Source organism: Diceros bicornis, chromosome 11 (genome assembly GCF_020826845.1).
Source record: "Diceros bicornis minor isolate mBicDic1 chromosome 11, mDicBic1.mat.cur, whole genome shotgun sequence".
In the NCBI taxonomy this organism is placed as follows: Eukaryota; Metazoa; Chordata; class Mammalia; order Perissodactyla; family Rhinocerotidae; genus Diceros; species Diceros bicornis.
Window position 1 is genome coordinate 53,009,261 of NC_080750.1, and position 23,100 is coordinate 53,032,360.

The window sequence follows — 23,100 nt, forward strand, 5'->3', positions numbered from 1 at the left end:
CACCAAGACCAGCCTCTTTGCCAGTAAATGGTTCTACAGACTTTTCATTACTTTGTCCCTATGATAGTAAAAGATAGTCGGCATCTCTTTACTTCTACAGACTGCCATTCCATTGGCAGTAGGGCAGGAGAGAGAGAGGTAGATGAGAGAATTCTAATTCTAATGAAGATTTTTTCTTATATTGAACTGACAACCTACCTTAAACTAATTTCTATTTTCTCACTTGCTGGATTTACACATAAATCTAACCGCTTCTTATCTCATGTCAGTTTTGTATGAGGGAACTAAACTGAGTAAATAATTTTGTATGGTAAAGTTTTGATCAAAGCCTAAAGCCTTGTATAGCTTTCGGAATTGAAGTTTAAATTTCATAAATTAACTAACTATATTAACTAGTTCTTTATAGGTTAAATTCATAAATATTAAGATTTGAATCCAGTAAAAGTGATTTGAAAAGCATGAATTTTGTCACTTCCTACATTTTTAATGTATTTTCCTCCTCTCCCTTTTGGTTTTGTAGAAGAAATATCTGAAGACAATTTTAAAAGAGAAAATTTGTAAACCTGTATCAAGACACAAATATCCCAGAATTTCCAAGGCCTTTGTCAATGTTTTACTATCTCATGACAGTTTATTCTCTCTCTAAAGTTTGCTATGTTTCCTAAAGGTTTTATATTTTGACATCTGACAGTACTAAGGGCTTGATTTAGTCTAGTTTTGGACTCCAATAAACAAGGGGACCATTTTTTTTAATGCTAATATATACTTCCAACCTTAAAAGAGAAATTCACATACTGGTTATGAAAGAATTCTCCCTTTTTTTCACAAGGGTTTATAGAGCTTTGCTTTATTAAGTTGCATGAAAGGCTGGGTATAAAAGATAGAGTCAGAGAGTTTCCAGGATTTAGGGTAATGATTTTGAAGCACCTGAAAATACGGACCATGTCTTATTTGTCGTCAAAGATCAAAGACCTAGGACCTAGTCATTGCCTAAATAAATATTGACTTAAATATTGCTTTTGGTAGTTATGTGTACGTTTTATAAAGACTCAGAGGCAATGTCATCTTTAGAGAAAGTGCATTATAATTCTATAAAAATGTGATGAAGAAGTTGCTATGACAGCACAATATTCTATTGTCTTAATTTCACCTTGCTTTATAAAGTTACCGTAGCACATGGTTTAGTTGCTCCTCTCTCTCCTTCTTCCTGTCAGTGAAGACCTGTTGCTGGTCACAAGCATCCACTGTAAATATGGAAGTTCTTATCAGATTTTCACTTTTTTGGAAATAGCCATGATGGCCAAATTCTCTTTCCTTAGAACCCCGCATAAATCACTGACTGTTTCATTCAAAGAAATGACTTTCCTCCCCTTTCCTCAAACGTCATAGTAAAAAAATGTGGGTCATACCCTTTTCCAGGTGGCTCGTATTATACTGTAACAGATCCAAGATATTCAGTTACAATTACTTTATGAAATATCTGTCTGTCTCTATATGGACCACATTTCCATGTTTTCAGCAATGTTTTTCTAATTAACTATGTTTGCATTGATTTTACTCTTAAATATTTTACATTTTAATTGAACTTTTCTTTTTTAGCTGTGTTTTGGGGTGATATTGCCTTAGATGATGAAGACTTAAATATCTTTCAAATTGATAGGACAATTGACCTTACACAGAACCCTTTTGGAAAACTTGGACATACCACAGGTACAGTTGATTATTTGATTCAATTGGTGTTCATGTTCCAGAAAATATACTCTTGAAATGCTATAAGGACTCATTTTTAATGTCCTGCTGATCAACTTTGATTTTTGGATACAGATGAGCCTATTTGGAAATGTAGGTTTTGTTCATAGTTTTCATTTCATTAATTAATTTATTTAACAAACATGTTGTAGTGTTTACCATGTGCCAGGCCTGGTTTAAGTGCTTTGCAGATATTAACTCTTTGAATCCTCATGACAACCCCCTGAGAGTAGCTACTAATATAACTGTGATTGACAAGTGAGGAGATTGAGGTTTAGAAGGTTATATAGTTTGCCTATTGTCACATAGCCAGGAAGCAGCTGAATCAGGACCGAAATTCACTTGTGAGCAAGGCCAAATTTCGTACTCTTACTCATTATGTTAGGTTGCCTCCAATTTGGATATTGAGTTGTAATATGTCAATTATTCTTAGAGTAATTATAAACAAACATTTATAAAAATTAATATATCTTTATCTATCCATCTATAATTTTTATGAAAACCCAGAAGAAAATTTCAATTTTAGTTGTTTGAACATGTTTGAATTATGCCTCTATGAGACTTGTAATATTTAACATGTTATTTGCATTCTCATTTAAAAATTTTTTTTTTTTTTTTTTTTGTGAGGAGGACCAGCCCTGAGCTAACATCCAATGCCAATCCTCCTCTTTTTTGCTGAGGAAGACCGGCCCTGGGCTAACATCCGTGCCCATCTTCCTCTACTTTATATGGGACGCCGCCACAGCATGGCTTGACAAGCGGTGCATCGGTGCACGCCCGGGAACCAAACCGGCGAACCCTGGGCCGCTGCAGCAGAGCGCGCGCACTTAACCGCTTGTGCCACCAGGCCGGCCCTCATTTAAAAATATTTTTAATTAAAATTTAGAAATTCTTTATATCGTTTTGATACTGTTTTTGTTCTGTATTTTATTTTGGAGAAAAATTGCAAGGTTAAAAAGTTAAAATTTCTTTTTGTAATTATAGTTAAAAATTCATTTGGTCATGCTTTTTGATTTCATTGAATCTCCCTTCATGTCCAATACTGTTTTTATTTTCTTCTTCTATTCCATGGAAAATAAAATATATAGTTCCTTTATGGTATTTAGCAGACAAATACATTATAGACTGAAGACTTTTTGCTGTGAATTAATATCTTCCTTTGCCCAATTTACATTTCTTTGTAACTTTAAAAAAAATTATTTTATCGAGGTCATATTGGCTTATTTTTGTAACTTTTTATTGTGATATATTTCAAATATATGGAAAAGTTGATAGGATAGTGCAAGAAACACAATACACTGGTATTCCCACCTCTGAGATTCAACAATTGTTAATGGTTTTCCATATTTACTCTGTGTGTCTATACACATATATGCATAAATGTGTATAAAACAACATTTTGAAATTAATTGCTGACAACATAGCACTTTATATTAAGTGAGTTTGTATGCACTTTATAAGGACATTATTCTATATAATCAAAATACTGTTATCATGTCTAAGAAATTTATATAAGATGATAAAACCTAAGGAATTTATTTAAAATAATAACACACACTACTTAAAAAAATAGTATGCTTTGGCCTTTGTTATATGTGGTGACAGTGTTTTCTGAAACATATACCAAATATGGGAAGAAAAGTTTGCTTTGCAGTGTAATCATAGATAGTACATTCCTGTAGGATACGTTAATTGACAGACTCTCCAGTTGCTATCTCACACTTAACACAGCCACAGAGACAATGCATCCTGGACAAGAGAACAATGATACAACTCAACAAAATCCTAGATTTATCATGTTACATTTATCAGTTTTTATTAAAATTTTCCTTGGCTTCAAGCTTTATTCAGATCGTTTCTTTAATCCATCGTCCCTCCATGGTTTTGAGGGTATTCATTTTCCGTAATTTAAAATTTTTTAATACTATTTAATTTTGTCATTTCATTTATAGTTAAGCTCTGAAATAGTAATAACTGGAGGAAAAAAATACCATTATTTTAGATAAATAGCATAAAACAGATTATACCGTCAATCATAAAAAACATTTATTCTAAATATATATGTGAAAGGTACACACATTTGAAAGTAACTTGTACTGTTTAATTTCAAACAATGTAAATGTATCCTATATTTTATTTTTTTTTTACTCTATCTTTTCCCTTTCTTGTTAGCTTGTGCCAGATTGACTATATTTCTCATTTCCTATTTTAAACTGTATAGTTTTTCCCACAAATATTTATGTAGTTTGTATATTTTCATTTTGTTTTTAGAATATGTGAAATAACTACTTATTTTATGAATTTTTTTCTATTTTAATGAAATTTCTGCACATAATTTTATTTCATTTACTATAAAAATTATTCAAAATTGCTAAATATTACATTATTAAAAACATTATTGTCTTTAATAGTCTTGAAACATTGTTTTTTAAAATTCTAATAATTACTTTTATTCCTATAATTACTTTAATATTAACTAAGACGTTTCTTTTTTTCCTCATAATTAGCCGCCTCCTAAATTATTTATATGTGTTTCAGGCCCACCTAATATGACATATAATTGTTACATAATGGTCATTTCAAACACATAAATGCCATCCTTTAAAAATGTTTCTAGTAACTGCTTAGGAATGAATACATTTAAGTATTACCTAATCTTTCTAAAATGTTCAATGAAAAAATTTCAAAAATTTTTCTCCAGGGGCACAGCAAAAATGTGACCATGTAATGCAAATAATTAAGCAGATTATTAGTCAGTGAACAAGCACTCTAACTTACGTGCCTTATAAGGACTTAATTGATTTTTCCTATAAGAAGTTTATATGGTAATAATTTTTATTATTGTTTTTGTTATTTATTAGCTTCTATCTAAGTAATTAAGTTTCAGTATTAATTTCAAAGGGGAAAAAAAGATATTGGAAGGAAATAGTTCAAAGTTCAAGAACAGTTTGTTGTCTTCATGGATTTCTGGTCCTATTTTATTGTCTTAGCCTAAACAGACTCATGAACCATGGGCATGCTTAGTGGTACAAATTCATCTGCACTTGCTCTGATGTCATTAGTGGCTAGATGGGTTGTTTGCTCACTGATACCTCTTTATCATTCATCTATTAAACATTCAGGAGAAGGCAAAATAGGAGATAAAATTGGGACAACATATTATTAAAGCCCTGAGATGAGAATCAGAGGATGTGGATTTTCATCAAATCCTCTGCTTTCTGACTTATGGCAGGAATCTACTTTTTCTAGACTTTGTTGATAAAATTGCAAGAAGACCTACTTCCTTATCCCGACCCTCTCCTCTACCTTTTGAGCTATAAAATTCATTACATCTATTTTTATAAATTTTTCAAATTACATAGTATAACAATGTATTTTGCAGCTGAACATCCTTTTGGATTCTTACCTTGTGACATTTTTCTAATTATGTGTTATTGTTTTTTATAAATTATAGAAACTAATTTTCAAAATGTATTTGAATATATTATAAAATATATGTTTTTAGAAATATTTCAAAATTGATCAAAGCTTTGGAGCAAAACTCTCACTACACTTTGGCTCTTCTAATGTTTTTATTTCCATTTGCTGATTTGGTATCTGAAAATATTCAGTTTGCACTGGGGAAATAGCTGGAATGCAGTCAACAGGGCAGAACAACTTGCTGTCATCCTGCTCAACACCATATGGTGTCAAGGTCACAGTGAAGAAAAATTTTTCAGATTATCAATAGATGACTCGATTGTCATAATGTCCAAATAAAGTCATTTAGATTGCTCTCTGGATCTCTCCCACCCCCTTATTTTGAGTTACCAAAATTTGTTGTAGAATTTTTACTCTCTTCAAAAATTCATGGATATTCATAATTCTAACACACTAAGACCATATAAAAGAAGATGTCCAAAGGGGAATCAATGTGGCCTATTTCTATTGTTTATTTCCAAGAACTTTATGGTACAGTGAGTTTAACTTAACTATTTTCTTTTACTCTTTAAGGTGGACTTGGAGACCATGGTATGTCAAAGAAACGAGGGGCCCTCTACCAACTTATAGACAGGATACGAAGACTTGGCTCTGGTATATCAATGTTTAAAGTTGCAGAGGCTTGACTTGATGGACCGTAAATATTATACTCATAGCAGTTCAGTTTGCCATTGTGATGCAAAATATGTAAAGGATGTACACTGAGAAAGAGTCTTTTATTCATTTTCATTTTGTTAGTTGATGTTATATTAAATTTTTTAGAATTTAATTTGGGTCAATTGAAATGTTTCTTTAACTTATTTTCAGCTTCTCCTTATAAAAATATATTAGGTGTTTATTTTATTGTTGATATTTATTTCCATTAAATTTGGTATTACACTAAAGTGCTTTTATCAAGCATGGAACTACATCAATTTTAATCATATCAAAAAATATCATGGCTGTTTGTTTTGAAATAAAATCCACTTAAAGTAAATTAACAAACTGATTTGTTAGATTAAAAAATAGTTTAAAATGTTTTTGACCTTCCAAAAAATATGTAGAGAAAGACATTCAGAAAAACTGCTTTTGGTTTCATAATTAGTCAATATTTATAGTGTTGAATTTATTAACCACTATTTGTAGATTTTAGAGTTTTTTATAAAGTCTTCTATTTGAAGTTATATCCTAACATCCTTTAAATTAATGGATTATTAATTAAATATTTGAAAGTGCCTACTTTCAAGGAATAATTTTCTCAAGCAAAGATGCTTTGTTCTAGGACATTAAAAAGGTAGACATTTTAGGGACATGGGAATAGGGGGCATACATTCAATATTTGTTGTGTCTGAAGTATATTCTAGTGGTAGGATATTTGTATCAACAGTGATAGATGAATGAGAAAGAATAATCATGCATATTTGGGAAGAACAAAAATATTGTGAAAGGCCACCAGGAAAATTAATGACTACAGACTTGAAAGCTGCTCCAAAATAGACTGCATTTTATGTTGGCCTGTTCGCTTTGTGTACTGATCTCTAAATCATGCTATATACTTGGGTTGAATCCAGAAGAAATTGGAATGGAGATAGCCCATTGTCCCAGAAGGCTGAGACCATATCTGTTTTAACCTTATTGTGTATACATTCTCTACAGTGTAATGTTCATAACTTTTGGCTGTACTACAGAATATCAATCCTGATTTAAAGGATTAGGGATTTAGCAGGATTAAGAAGAGTTTTGAATATCAAACAACGTCTATTTTATCGTCTAGTGGTGGATTGGTAGTGATCTAGTAAATTTGAATTACATAAAATGATTTTTCTGTGACCTACAAGTTTGCCTGACTTACTATTCACTATAAACTCTTGTATGGAAATTCATCAAAATTTGCTCATGGAGCATTAAGAAATAGTATTTTGACATGAAATATTCAAATATTTTAATGTGTTTTAAAGTATGTAATATAAGTGAAGTTTTTCTTTAATACATTTTGACTTCAGGCATATTTATACAAATATGTAAATAAGACATTTTAACTTTTGTCCTTTAAGAGGTAAATGATTCTCTGACCGAGGACTTCTGTTTCACAGAATGTTTTAAATGTCACTACAGGCTTGGAGCAAAACAACACAGTGAAGGGAAAAGTACCTCTAAAATTCTCAGGGCAAAATGAGAAAAATCGAGTTCCCAGAGCTGCTACATCAAGAACTGAAAGAATATGGCCTGGAGGTGTTATTCCTTATGTTATAGGAGGCAACTTCACTGGTAAGATATTCCCAGAGTGTCTATTCTGATAAATAATAATGATACAATTATCTTACATGGTACATCATATCATACAGTATATATTTTTATAGAATATTAATATATAAAACATAGCATCCTGGGGCCGGCCCCGTGGCATAGTGTTTAAGTTTGCATGTGCCGCTGCAGCGGCCCAGGATTCACAGGTTCAGCTCCCGGGCGCGGACCTACACGCCGCTCATCAAGCCCTACTGTGGCCGTGTCCTGCATACAAAATAGAAGAAGACTGGCACAGATGTTAGCTCAGGGACAATCTTCCTCAAGCAAAAAGAGGAAGATTGGCAACAGATGTTAACTCCAGGCCAATCTTCCTCACTAAAAAACACCCAACCAACCAAATAAAAAAAAACACACAGCATTCTCTCAAACTTGAGAAATACTCCACTCACCTCCGTCGTTACTTTAGAATGTCTTTGAAATTGAAAACTATTTTTAGTCTTGAGTTCTAAGAGTCTAAAATACTGCTCTGGTTTTTAAACTGAGTTTCAAAGGTACCCATTAAATCCAGAAGCTGGTTTCTCTTCAGCGGATAGGAAGAATGTTTAAGTCCCATTTATAGAGTTTTGTAGACATGTGTTTGTAGAGATAGTGAGCTTGAACCTTCTGATTATAAGGTGAGTGTCCGTTCTTAACAATGATGTATTTGTGGTGCTCTAGGCTAGTGTTCTTTGGTTGATGATAGTGGTGGCGTCTGAACTGCCCAGCTACACTCTGGATGGAGGAGCCAGCATGCAGCACCCCTCCCTGGGCCAGACGCTGTTTCATTAATGTTATGCCATTTTTCCAGGCAGCCAGCGAGCCATGTTTAAGCAGGCCATGAGGCACTGGGAAAAGCACACATGTGTGACTTTCATTGAAAGAAGTGATGAAGAGAGTTACATTGTATTCACGTATAGGCCTTGTGGGTAAGTAGAACCAGGGAATGACTTAAGTAAGTTTAGAAGGGAAAAAAAAATCCATAGGGAGGAATCATTTCTCAATATTTGCTTAGTGTATTTTGCCCATCAGAAAGTGTGAATTTTACATAAGAAAATGTTATATTTTAAATTAATATATTTATATTTTAAATAAATATATTCTTTGGTCACAGACCTTCCCGCATCTACCCCAAGTGTGTTCCTCCACCGCCTTGGCCACTTTTCCTTGTGTTCTAAGTATAACAGTGGCATTACCAACGTCCCACTCACCTGGGTTAGAAACTTCAGTATCGTTGTCTAGCGATTCTGTTGTGTTGCCTCTAAAATCTATGCAGTAAGTTTCTATTGATATTCACTTTGTCTTTTGGTTTCCACCTCTATCCCATGTCAGTGCCCTGATCCATTCATGCCTTTTGTCATCTCACACCTGCTCTATTCCAATTGCTCTCCTGTCTTGCCTCACCAATTCACTGCTGCTAGAATTATCTTCAAAAAATGCTGGCCAGAGCAAGTTATCACACTTTTTGAGATTCTTCAGTGTTTCCTGCTACAGTGGTGTTTTCTAGATTTGCTTCTTACAGGATGATAACAAATACTCTTTCTAAAACAACTATTCTGTAAGTAGCAAAAACGCTGTGCTAAATTTCAATAGGTATTTCTACAGCAATATGCTAATGAACATTATTAATATTGAACCAGTTGAAAGGAATACAGTGTTTTCTAAACTTATTTAGAAAGGGAACATCCATCCCGCCCTTTTAAAAGTGAAGAATTTACATCAGTATCCCAGAACACATTTTGGGAAATGCTAGCCTGAGAATAAAATCCAAATTCCTTCCTATAACATTTAAGGAATGCCATGAACTTACCACAGCTACCATCTGCAGCTCCTTCTGCCACCACATCTCTCCACAAATCCCATCATCTAGCCAAGTTGCAGTAAGAGCAGCTCACCAAGCAATGCTGGATACTTTAAAAGACTTTTTATTGTGAAAGTTTTCAAACATCTCTCCCCTGTATTTCTAGTTAATTGGAACTTATATTTAAATATTTTGTTAAATTCAGCTTGAATTTTTGGTTGTTTGTTTGCTAAGAATACTTAATAGGGTGTGCTGTCTACTTTACATTATGTCACATCGGGAGGCACACGTGTCTGGACCTACCGCTTTAGAGATGCTATGAATGATCAGTGGATTCAAGTGGTGATAGCCAGGTCCCTCAATTGTAAAAGTCCCATCATTGCAAAATCGTGATTTTCCAACGCTGTTCCTTTATTTATTCTACATTTATTAGCTGAAATTCTTCTGTAAAGAAGAGTTTTCTGTAATCAGCTATAGCAGTTTGAATGCCCTGTAGTATAGTTCATATAGGGGAGTAAAAATAAGTGCTTAATTCCTTTGGAGGAAATTGTTCTTGCCCTAATGACATGTACTTTTTCAGGGAAAAATATATATATTTCATTAGGTATTGGAGGGAGGGATTAAGTCATCTGGCTTGGTTCTTCAATATTTTCCTAGAACATGTAATTTAATTTAAAAAGGGATGGATTTTATCAAAAAGTCAAGAAATAGCAAGTGTTGGTGAGGATGTGGAGAAAAGGGAACCCTGGTGCACTGTTAGAGGCAATGTAAATTGGTGCAGCCACTGTGGAAAACAGTATGAGGGTTCCTAAAAAAATTAAAATAGAACTACCACATGTTCCAGCAATTCCACTTCAGGGTATTTATCTGAATGAAATGAAAACACTAACTTGAAAAGATATATGCAACCCCGTGTTCATTGCAGCATTAGCCAAGATATGGAAGCAACCTAATTGTCCAGTGATGGATGAATGGATAAAGAAATATGCTATGTATATACAGTGGAATATTATTCAGCCATAAAAAGAGGGAAATCTGGCCATTTGTGACAACATGGATGGACCTTGACTTGAGGGCGTTATGCTAAGTGAAATAAGTAAGACAGGGAAAGACAAATACCGTTTGATCTTACTTATATGTGGAATCTAAAAAAAACACCAAAACTCATAGATACAGAGAACAGATTGGTGGTTGCCAGAGACAGGGGTGGTGGGTGTAGGAAATGTGTGAAGGTGGTCAAAAGGTACAAACTTCCAGTTATGTAAGTTCTGAAGATGTAATATACAGCGTGGTGACTGTAGTTCATAATACTGTATTGTGTATTTGAAAGATGCTAAGATCTTAAAAGTTCTCATCATAAGAAAAAAAATTTTGTAACTGTGTGGTGATGGATGTTAACTAGACTTATTGTGGTGATCATTTTGCAATATACACAAATATCAAATCATTATGTTGTACATCTGAAACTAATATAATGTTATATGTCAATTATATTTCAATAGAAAAGTAATTTAAAAAGTAATGGATTTAATTTTGACCCTATCTGAGTGACTTTAAGAAAAATTATACATTATTACCTTTCTATATTTTTTGGATAGTGCCCTAAGTTTTTAGTTATGACTTACTCAAGTAATGTTTCCTTCTAAACTACTTTAATTTTAGCTTGATAAGTTTTGTTACATTTGAAATGCCTCCTAGTTCTTAATATCTATTTAATATTTAAAAGGTCCAAATCTAGACTGTCCTGCCTTCCTTCTGGGTATCTACAAGGAGTGGATATACCTCAGCTCACATATTTCTAAATATATAATGTCTTCAAATCAATACGTCTTTCCTCTTCCCATCCTTTGATTTTGTAAAACAAATATATTCAAAGCACTGAGCACTTGTTATTTTATTGCTCAATTTCTGTTTGTAACAAATTCATATTTATACTCATTTTCTTTTATTAATTTGACTTTTTAAAGTTTTCCATTTTACTTGTTTTATTCCTCTAAACCTGGAGGATGTTAGAAACTAAGATAATACCTAGACATGTTTAAACCATGTTTTTATAAACTGTTCATATTACCCTATCATTCCACACCTAATTATCTGTGCATATATTTAGTTATTTATTCATCTGAGCATCTAAAATTCTTCTTCCCTAGACCTGTAGTATGTCAGAGATTAAACCACCACATTTTTCTTCTTTTACAGGACCATTGTAAAAGTCAGTGTGAAATGTATTTTTGCTTTATGCAAAAATATTTTTGCATTATGAAACCCCATTTTATTTATTGGAAATTTCTATGGGTGAAATTATGCTAAAAAAGGTGTTTTAGATTAAATAAATTGACCATATTGCTTGACTATCTCCCAGATTTTTATTTGCAAAGACTTTCTTCTCTGAATATAACCAGCAAGAATGACTCAGTGTGGGTAATTTAGTTGCTATATAATCATCAGATATTTCAGTTTCATTACTATTGCTTTATGGTAGCAAATGATTCATTTTAAATCTCTCAAATTTGCAAATTTTATGTTTTTTTACATCTAATGCTTTACTATTTGGATATGTAATAAATAACTATGTATGGATTAAAACATGGTATTTAAAAAAAAAAATCTATCTGGGGGCAAAAAGAACTCCCTGATGTTTTCCCTAACAGTTACCTCTCTCTTTTTTCTATTATTGATTTATTAAACTTAATTAACTGTTATAATAGATTCATAAGTAATAAATTGAATATTTCATCTAGCTGGCACGGTGTAGGTTAAAATGCTTAGGCATTTAAAGCCTAAGAAATAATTGCAAATGTTTTTATTTGTTAGCAATCAAAAGGACAATCAAATGTACTTACTCTCAAAATTGAAATTAGTGAAATTCCTTTTAATCATTTGGGCACTTAATTTTTGGCAATTTTCTCTTTTAATTTAATAAATCAGAAAAGGTGTTGGTGTCTGGTGTACCATGATTCCCTACTATTTGAGACCAATTATTTACTGCCCTTTATTGCTATCGAGAGAGGTAGTCCTATAGATAAGCTATTTTACTGTAACGTAATTATTAAGTTTTAGATGTAATTTTATTTATAATTGTAATTGTAGTTCCTATATTATTATACTATTTAAAACATTTTAAAATGAGTATCCCCGTGTGCCCACACTTGCACGTGTGTGCGCACTTTGTCATGCACGCTCACACACATGCATATATGCACACACACACAAAATGAATACATGGAACTTCTATATTGTGGGTAAGAAAACATCAGTGAGTATGTATCAGTAAATTGAGGAAAATTTGCAGAAAGATACTCTGCATGTTTCATATTCTGGCAGTCCAGGAGATTCTTTCAGAAAGTGAAATAGAATATCACACTTAAATATTAGCCCAACCATTTGACACAATCTTATAAATCTCATAATTCCACCAGTTGTCAATTTTGCTTCCCCAGTTAGCCATTACCCCTAGATAATTCACCTTTTGAAACTAATTTTCCTCAACTGACTTCTTCTTTTAAAAATTTTCTTCTTTAAAAAAAATTTTCCCATGAGCAGGAAAGCAAGTCCTTTTTTGACTAACCAACATCTTTCTTAAATAAATTTAACTCTGTTTTTCTCAAAGAGGAAAAATAAACTTTGTTTTTATATTTAATAATGAAATAATGGATTATTGTCAGATAACCATATTGACAAAGTAGTTACCTAAATAATTTACATAGATTGTGAGGATAAAAAATTATATTAGAAATAAATGTGAGTTATATACACAATAAATGTGATATATATAGACAATGGAATACTACTCAGCTGTAAAAAAAGATGAAATCTTGCCATTTGCAATAACATGAATGGACCTTGGGGGTATTATGCTAAGTGAAATAAATCAGACACAGTCAAATACTGTATGATTTCACTCCTAAGTAGAAGATAAAAACAACAACAACAACAAACAAATGTATAGATACAGAGATTAAATTGGTGGTTACCAGAGGGAAGCAGGGAGGGAGAAGGGCAAAAGGGGTGATAGGGCGTATGTGTATGGTGATGGATGGTAATTAGTCTTTGGGTGTTGAACATGATGTAGTGTACACAGTAATCGAAATATAATGATGTACACTTGAAATTCATATTATGTTATAAACCAATGTTACCTCGATAAAATAATGTGAGTTGATGTCTTGAGTTTAACTATATGTATAATAGCACATTAATCATCATCATAAGTATTTTATTTTCTGATTTATCTTCTGAATACTCCTAAAATGATTTAAGGCATATCTTCTAATATATGAATTAGTACAAAAGCACTTTGATTATTTGGAGACTTTTATTGTATATAAATTTCCCAGGATGCTAGAAATTAGCCATATTTATTAATGAAAGTTCTTCTGCTTCTGAATGTGTTGGACTTTATAGTTCATCACAATTCTTTACAAAAGTTTCACCATATTGTAATTCACCCAGTATCAGCCTGTTCACCACCATCTCCACTTTCTACTTTATTCCAGATGCTGCTCCTATGTAGGTCGGCGGGGAAATGGACCTCAGGCAATCTCTATTGGCAAGAACTGTGATAAATTTGGAATTGTTGTTCATGAATTGGGCCATGTGATAGGCTTTTGGCATGAACACACACGACCAGATCGAGATAACCATGTAACCATCATAAGAGAAAACATCCAGCCAGGTGAGAGGCTTCAGGATGTGTTGAGTTTAAGGTTGACTGAATATCTTTTAATTGTATTTATGCAATTTACCATTTAACTTAAAAAATGTGAACTTAATTTTTTGATATTGTAGATCAACCGTTTGCTTGATTCAAAAATACCCATGATGTTATATTTTTAATTTTTTCCTACAGAGTGAATGATCTTATGCATTTTTTAGGCTTGCTTTTTTTCTTAAAATTTAGCTGTTTTTATATAAAAATTTCTGTGTTTTCCAAGAATGGGTGTAGGCTATTGAATCATAAATTAATATGATTAAATATTTCTTTTTAACAAGCATTTTCTAAACCTAGTTCTATAGTTTATGTTGTAGGTATTTAGGAAAAGTCCAGGAAACATGCTGCTACCCTAGGAATCCATACTATACCGGAGAAAATTCCAGGGAAGTGAGCCATTTCCAGGATAGTCTAAATAGTTTCTTTGAGTTTTCCCCATAAACCTGACTATCCTAAAGACAAATTCTTAAGAATTTTTTCAGTAGTTGAAATATAATATATAATTAAACTTTAATTTTCTCTAAAAGTTGATATGTGATAATAGCCTCACTTTGAAGCTTTTTATTTGAACTTTCATAAATTCATAAAGATCAGTACATTTCAATTTCCAAAAGATGAATCCTGTTGTTTGGAATTCTCTTACAGTGTAGTGTGTATTTCAAGAATAAGCAAAACAAAGATGTGTCCTTATTTCCTTATGCATGGCCAGTTTTAAGTTACAAACATTGAATTCCATAGCATTTCCTATAATTAACATCATTGATCTATTTACTTGCTCATCCCATATTTTTTGCCAATTATTGAGGCACTTTAGATTTGGGAGATACTGTCATGAAAATTGCAACGCTTATAGGGTATGTCCATATATACAAACGATTGCAAGCGAGTGAGAAAAGTAACAATAGTTGTTTGTTGAGAATACTCAAGCAAGGTGTGACAAAATGTGCCTTGGCAAGTCAAGGGAGATGTCACAAAGGAGCTGAAATTTAGAAGTAAAATAGAAGTATTCTAAGCCCACAGAAGAGTGATGGAATTTCAAAGCTGAAAAATCATCATGATCAAAGCTACAATTATGGAAAATTGAACCATTTTTATTTGCTCGTTCTGGCTGCCTGGTAAGTTACAAGTGAGATTAGTTAGTAATTATGTACGGAGATTAGATCCTAGGGATCTTCTATATGAAGCTAGGAAATTTAGATTTTATCTTCTAACTACAGGGGAATAATTGGAGTTTTGAAAGCAGAGTAAGTTCAGATAAAAAAAAGAAGAATTTGTTCAGCGATAAGAATCTTTAACTGGAAATGGGGAAGTGGGGGTGAAGAGGATGAACCTGAAGTCAGGAAAACCTATTAGAAGCTTAAATAAGTAGTTTATAAGAGATAAGTAAGTCTTCAGGGTGGAGCAGGCCAAGAGGAAAAAGAGGGAATAATTTTTCAAAAATATTTTAAGAGGAACATCGTTATGTGAGAGGAAATCTTCAAGGTTTTATTTTAGGCAACAGGATGAAAGGTGGCACCATCAAATGAAATATGAAGTATGGATAAAGCAATGTTTTTGAGAGGGAGAAAGACAAATAACGATTTCATTTAGCATATCCTTGAGTTTGAGAAGCCTTTGAATGATCCAAGTGGAGCTGCTTAGTAGACAAAGGAAAGGTGAGTCTAGACTTTAGGGTATATCTAGAAATAGAAATTTGATAGTGGATTTGACTGTCTAGGGAAATGCTGGAGAGAGAGGAAAGTAAGATTGAGGATGGAAAACGGGGAACACCAATATTTAAGCAACAGTTTGTGGAAAATTCCCCAAAAGACTAAGAAAGTTTGGTCTAAGAGGTAGGAGAAAAATCAATGAATGTGGTGTCTCAAGGAAGAGACCATTGCAAGAATAATGAAGTACAGTAGTCCCTCCTTATCTACCGTTTTGCTTTCCATGGTTTCAGTTACCTTAGTCAACCGAGGTCTAAGAATATTAAATGGAAAATTCGAGAAATGAACAATTCATAAATTTTAAATTGTGTGCCCTTCTGAGAAGCGTGATGATATTTCCAGCTGTCCCACTCCCTCTTTCTTGGGAGATAAATCATCCCTTTGTCCATGTATCCACCCTGTGTACGCTACCTGCCCGTTAGTCATTAGTCACTCAGTAGCCATCTGACTTTCACAGTGCGTCTGTTCAAATAACCCTTATTTTGCTTAATAATGGCCTCAAAGTGCAAGAGTAGTGATTCTGGCAATTTGGATATGCCAAAGAGAAGCCGTAAAGTGCTTTCTTTAACTGAAAAGGTGCAAGTTCTCGACTAATAAGGAAAGAAAAAATATTGTATGCAGAAGTTGCTAAGATTCATGGTAACTTATTCACTATATTGTTGTAATTGTTGTATTTTATTATTAGTTATTGTTGTTAATCTCTTACTGTGCCTAACATAAATTCAACTTTATCATAGGTATGTATGTATGTATAGGGAAAAAAATAGTATATATAGGGCTCAGTACTCTCCGTGGTTTCAGGCATCTACTAGGGGTCTTGGAACATACCCCCCATGGATAAGGGGGGAATACTGTCATCTGCAGTATTGAATATCAAAGAGAAGTAAAGACAATGTATACTCCCAGTATAGAAGACTCTAACTACTGAGCCAGCTATCAAGGTTCATCTTATACTTTATATCATTAGGAGAGCAATAAAGAGGAAATAGTATTTCTGAAAATTATTTCAACTATCAGTTAAATGAGAAGTTTGCTGTTAACCATAGTTATTGTTTCCTCTATTATGTGGACAAAACAACTTATAAAGGAAGTAACTTGCAAGAATGATTCCTACTCTTAAAAATAGGACTCTGATTAAACATAAGTATGCACCTAAAACAAGCAAGAAATGGATAAATAGTATGGAAATGTACAATACTTAACACAGTGCTAAGCAAATTTTGGCTATCTGTATTTTTGTAGACTCAACCTTCAGACCAATAAAAAAGGATAATTTACTGGGTGAGATTTCCTAAGTATTCGGAACTTCTATAGCAGGGCAATTCTAGTATGAAAGAGTTCATGTTGGAGATTAATCTTCAACAAATTTATGATTTGCCCTGGTTCGGAAACTTAAAATCAAGTGTTATTCAAGGGCAACTTCTAATAAGTGCAGACTGTAGCTTTGCATTTATATGTGAAATTAGTGACTATGGTAGGAGCCAAATTGGCATAAGGATTGGATTACTTTAGTCTGTCTTAGAATATGCCTTCAAGAAGGAGGCTCATCATTTTTTATTGTTTAGGATGAGTTCCCCTGGTGCTCTGTATCTCTGATCCTCTTCCCCTCTGTCATGAAATTAGTCAAATTTTTCTTTATTTGGACCATGTATGGCCATATTCTTTTTAACAGTGTGTCATATACATGTTAAATGCTCAGTTATATGCATCCAAGTGTATTACTGAAGTTGCTTAATGTTCTACTTTCAGAAATTTTTATGAAACATTTTGCTTTACTTAGAAAATATGTTCCCATATTGTGCTTGAAGTTGAAATCTCCAGTGGGTTATAGATTAATATCTACAAAATCAGCTCCATAGCTGTATGAAAATCTCACCTTAGAAATGGATATGTTAAAATACACTTACAATTCCTTATGAAGGAGAGTTTTAACAGTCACTTCTATCAGAGGTTGGAGATAATGCAGGGTATTTCCTGAGAATGGTTGTAATTGAGATACACACCAGAGATTTGAGGAGCATATATTTCACCATATGGTCTGGTTAGTGCATTAAAAACTATTTATTGTGTGAATTCACTGAAAGATGGACCCAAAACACTTCACTCTGGGACTTGGGTTCTGTAACTTCAGGCTGATTTTCTCATCCTTAATACTCAAGTGAGTATACCAGAATTCTTTATTACACGTAGGAGGGATATTTTACTCCATAGCATCACTCAATTTCTTTACTGCCTTTTGGAAAACGTTTTACTAATCTGATATTTTTATATTTAATAATAATATAACAGTTGGAATAAAAACCTAGTTAGATGAGTGTTGTAATAGTTCCATTTTGAACTCCAACTTTGAATTTGGAATCCTAATAGCTCACCTTTACACTTTGATGTTTCAAAGCTTTTTAAGTTACATAAATGAGCCATAAAAGCAACGCCATCTTTGGCTGCTGAAATTGTGAAAACTGAGTTCCTGAAACCTAAACTCTATCTGTGGAAATTCTCTGCTTCTGGAACTGTTGATATAGATCTACATATTTAACTTGGTTATTTTCAAATTTCAAGAAATAATATTCCAATACAGATACAAAACAGGCAGTTGAGAAACCTATTAACATGAAGATGTCTAGAAGTTAAAGTAACAGCTGTGACAAGTTAAAAAAAAAATTATTAAGTTCTGAAGCATATTCTTTTTGATCACAAAGACCTCCAAGTAGAGCCTCCTTTTCATCCAAGAGAATCTTGTTTCAGTTTTTTTTTTTTTTTTTTTGGTGAGGAAAATTGGTCCTGAGCTAACATCTATTGCCAATCTTCCTCTTTTTGCTTGAGGAAAATTGTCCCTGAGCTAACATCCGTGCCAGTTTTCCTCTATTTTGTATATGGGATGCCACCACATTGTGGCTTGATGAGTGGTGTGTAAGTCCATGCCTGGGACCCGATCTCCTGGGGGCCACTTAACCACTATGCCACCAGGCCGGCCCCTTGTTTCAGTTTCGAAGGAAATTTGCTGCTGCTGTTTTATGTTTAGTGACAAAGTCACATAGCTAATGCCCAAAGTGTTGTGTGTACATACAAATATTGTTTTTATATTTTTCCCAGTGTTTCAGAGAAAGAACCTAAAGCAAATAGGAAGATAATTTTTGTTGGTCTTGGCAAATATAGTCATAAGAGAAAAGTGGGAAACTCATTAGGTAAAAATGTAACTTTTTATAATCAGTCCTACAGTACTGAAAAAAGTAGTAAGATCTTAAAAAAACAAATATTATGAGAAGTTGAAAGTATACATAGAAAACAAACACAAAGGACGCTTTTGGTAATCTACGTGTTTGCTGAAATTAACTTATAAATGAAATTCAATATTAGTCTTTCAATATGATATTAAAGTGAACACAGTGGTACTGGATGTTACCTCTGTGCATACCTGGGTGGTAATACATAAATACAACCAGAATGAAGATCAGCCATTTAATAAAGAGCAGACGCAGGCCTAGGAAGGGCTCTTCTGCTCTCTTTTTTGTCTGTTAAAAGGCTTCTAACACCTTTTGTGCCTGATTGTTGTCTGTGCCTGATTCTTAGGTCAAGAGTACAATTTTCTGAAGATGGAGCCTGGAGAAGTGAACTCACTGGGAGAGCGATATGATTTTGACAGCATTATGCACTATGCCAGGAACACCTTCTCAAGGTTGGAGTCTCAGGTTATACCTTTTGACTTTTAATTCCTTTCCTCTATGTGGCTCCTTACAAAACCATGTTTAACATTAGAACTAGAACCACTTTCAAATATTGCTGCCATAAAGTACGAAAAATACTTGATTGGCGTTTATAGCCAACATCAGGCGTTTGAGATTTTTAAAACATATTTTCACATTTCCTATCAATTGTATGTATTCAAAGTAAAAATTAAAATGGCATGAATTATTTAAACTGTTTCATATTCCTAAATCATAAAAAAGTTCAATTAAAATGATTACCAAACCAATCAGCCTGTTAAATTGGCATAAGCATTATTTAATGAAAATTAGTTATTTGCAAGTCAAATAGAGTACTCAGTTGTTGAGTTGGAATGTTATGCTCTCTGTCCAACTTGTGTTTTCTACTATGTGTTTTCTATTGCTCAAGTACTCATTATACTCAAAAATTGCTATACGAAATTAATTCTCAGATAAATTGTTAGGAAGATATTTTACTTCACTTAACTTAGATTTTTGCCTTTTATTAACCTTCAAGTTATTTCATTAATGACTGAATGCTATTTTTTAAGAGTGTAATAAATTTGGGTTTTGATCTACTTCACTCTAAAGATGATGTCATCAAGCAAATAGTTCCCAGGTAAGGAATTCAGAACTGTTAAACCATTGAAATTATCACTTTTTCCCATTTTATGCCCATTTTACACTCCTATGTTCATTCCAGCTCGTTCTTTTTGCCCACATACGTCCATTTCATAATTCATTAACATCTGTTTCTAAAGTTTGGGTCAGGAAGAAGATAAACAATTCAAATTAATTCCCCTGTTTTTTTAAAAAAAAATTCTTGGTAAAAAGTAGAGCAAGATTGTGTAAAAGAACTCTTAGTACTTGGATACATTTTTAAATTCTGCTTTCTTTTAGGCCAAACTTTATTATTAAAAAAATTGAGTGTTAACTGTGTGTTAAAAATCATTTTCTTCTGAAGTATATATAATATATATATATTTGTTCAAATATAGTAACTATCCAAGTACTATTTCTGGAATTAAATTTAAGTTTTAGTAGAAATATGCTCATAAATTTCGCCTGAAATTTATCTTAAAGAGTTATAAAACTTTGTTTTTAGGTCAATACTTGGAACTGTTTTCCATAGAAACTTGTAACAAATGGTGGTTTGGGCCCCAGTTCAGCCAAGGCGCCTCTCTTATGCTGCTGAATTATATTATTTAGAAATAAACTGAGTTTTGATTCTTTGGAACAGAGGAGGTAGTGGAGAGTAGAGAAAATAATTTATTCTTTCTGTCTTTGATAGATGATGAATCTATGCCAAAGTTTGAAAAATATATAGTTCACCTTATTCTGTACTCCTTTTATGTATTCGAATTGCTGCTTTGCCACAAATGGCTCTGCTCTTGCTGCCTGCAGTCCATCACTCCCTACATCCACTTTGGTGTTGCACGCCAGCCAGCCTTGAACTATTATTTTTTTCTTACTGTCTCAAAATTATTCTATTTACTTTTCTAAATAAACTTATATTCCTATAATGAAAATAATCATATCTACCTGTTAGAGGAATTGATCCAATTCACATAATTTTATTGTTTTGATTTTAAAGAGGATGTTTATTAACTCCAGCATATATTTAAAGAACTGAATTTCAGGAGAGGAAATATTTGGCACAGTTCTCAGCCACTACCTCCAAAGTATTTTAAGTTTTTTTTAATAATCAAAAAAACTCAGCATCAAATTTACTATCTTAACCATCTCCAAGCATATGGTTCAGCAGTATTTAATACATTCACATTGTTGTGAAACAGATCTCCAACACTTTTTCATCTTGCAGAACTGAAACCCTATACCCATTAAACAGCAATGCTCTCTTTTTCCCTCCCTGCAGCTTCTGGTAACCACCATTCCATTTTCTGTTTCTATGAAGTTGGCTACTTTAGATACCTCATATAAGTAGAATCATACAGTATTTGTCTTTTGTGACTGGCTTATTTCACTTAGTGTAATGTCCTCATGGTTCATGGTATAGCATGTGACAGAATTTCATTCCTTTTTAAAACTGAATAATATTCCACTGTAGGTATATATCACCTTTTGTTTATCCATTCATCTGTTGATGGACATTTCAATTGTTTCTACCTGTTGGCTGTTGTGAATAGTGCTGCTATGAACATGGGTATACAAATATCTCTTCCAGACCCTGTTTTCAATTCTTTTGGATATATACCCAAAAGTGGAATTGCTGGATCATATGATAGTCCTATTTTTAATTTTTTGAAGAACCTCCATAACGTTTTCTATAGTAGCTGTACCATTTTACAATTCCATCAAAAGTGCACAAGGGTTTACTTTCTCCATATCCTCACCAGCACGTGTTATTTTCTGTTTTTTTGATAGTAGCCATCCTGGTAGGTGTGACATGATGTCTCCTGTAGTTTTGATTTGCATGTCTCTGATGATTAATGTTGTTGAGCATCTTTTCATATGCTTGTTGGCCGTTTGTATATCATCTTGGGAGAAATGTCTGTTGAAGTCATTTGCCCATTTTTTAATCAGATTATTCAATTTTTTATGGTTGAGTTGTAGGATTTCTTTGTATATTCTGGCCCCTTATCAGATATATATTTTGCAAATGTTTTCTCTCCTTTTCACACTGTTGATTGTGTCCTTTGCTGTGAAGAAGCTTTTTAGTTTGATGTAGTCCCACTTACCTATTTTTTCTTTTGTTGCGTGTGCTTTTGGTGTCATATCCAAGAAATCATTGCTAGATCCAATGTCATAAAGCTTTCCCTCTATGCTTTCTTCCAGGAGTTTTATAATTTTGGGTCTTATATTTAGGTCTTTAAACCATTTTGAGTTAATTTTTGTATATAAGCTTAGATAAAAGATGTAATTTTATTCTCTTGCACATGGATATCCAGTTTTCCCAACATAATTTGTTGAAAAGGTTGTCTTTTCCTCCTTGAGTGGTCTTGGCAACTTTGTGGAAGGTTATTTGCTGTACACAACCAGGGTTTATTTCTTGGATCCCTATCCTATTCCGTTGGTCTCTAGGTCTGTCTACATGCCAGTATCACACTGTTTTGATTACCTTAGCTTTGTAGTATGCTTTGAAATCAGTAAGTGTGAGTCCTCTAACTTCGTTCTTTTTTTTCAAAATTCTTTTGGCTATCGAGATCCTGTGAGAGTCCATATGAATTTTAGAACCGTTTTTTCTATTTCTGTAATAAACGCCATTGGGATTTTGATAAGGATTGTGTTGAATCTGTAGATGTTTTGAGTAGTGTGGTCACCTTAACAAATTAAGTCATTCAATTCATAAATGTGTATTGTCTTTTTATCTATTTGTGTCTTCTTTAATTTCTTTCAGCAGTGTTTTGTAGTTTTCAGTGTACAGGTCTTTCACCTCCTTGATTAGGTTTATTCCCAAGTATTTTATTTTTTTAATGCCATTTTAAATAGAATTGTTTTCTTAATTTTCTTTTTGGATTGTTCATTATTATTGTATCAAAATGCAACTGATTTTTGTTGATTTTTTATCCTGCAACTCTGCTGAATTTGTCTATTAGTTTGACAGTGTTTCTGTGGACTCTTTATGGTTTATTTACATGTAAGATCATGTCATTTGCAAACAGAGATGATTTTATTTCTTTTTTTCCAATTTTAGATGCCTTTTACTTCTCTTTTTTTTTGCCTAAT

General features: G+C 32.9%; 1 protein-coding gene across 1 annotated transcript in view; it reads left to right on the forward strand.

Moving 5' to 3' along the window:
* TLL1 (tolloid like 1) overlaps nucleotides 1-23,100 on the forward strand; it is a 196,890-nt gene that overhangs the window by 85,839 nt on the left and 87,951 nt on the right. Inside the window, exons 2-7 of the mRNA XM_058550317.1 lie at nucleotides 1,600-1,710; nucleotides 5,743-5,823; nucleotides 7,324-7,476; nucleotides 8,303-8,420; nucleotides 13,789-13,967; nucleotides 19,280-19,385. Coding sequence (XP_058406300.1) covers nucleotides 1,600-1,710; nucleotides 5,743-5,823; nucleotides 7,324-7,476; nucleotides 8,303-8,420; nucleotides 13,789-13,967; nucleotides 19,280-19,385 — 748 coding nt within the window. The remainder of the gene's footprint in view (nucleotides 1-1,599; nucleotides 1,711-5,742; nucleotides 5,824-7,323; nucleotides 7,477-8,302; nucleotides 8,421-13,788; nucleotides 13,968-19,279; nucleotides 19,386-23,100) is intronic.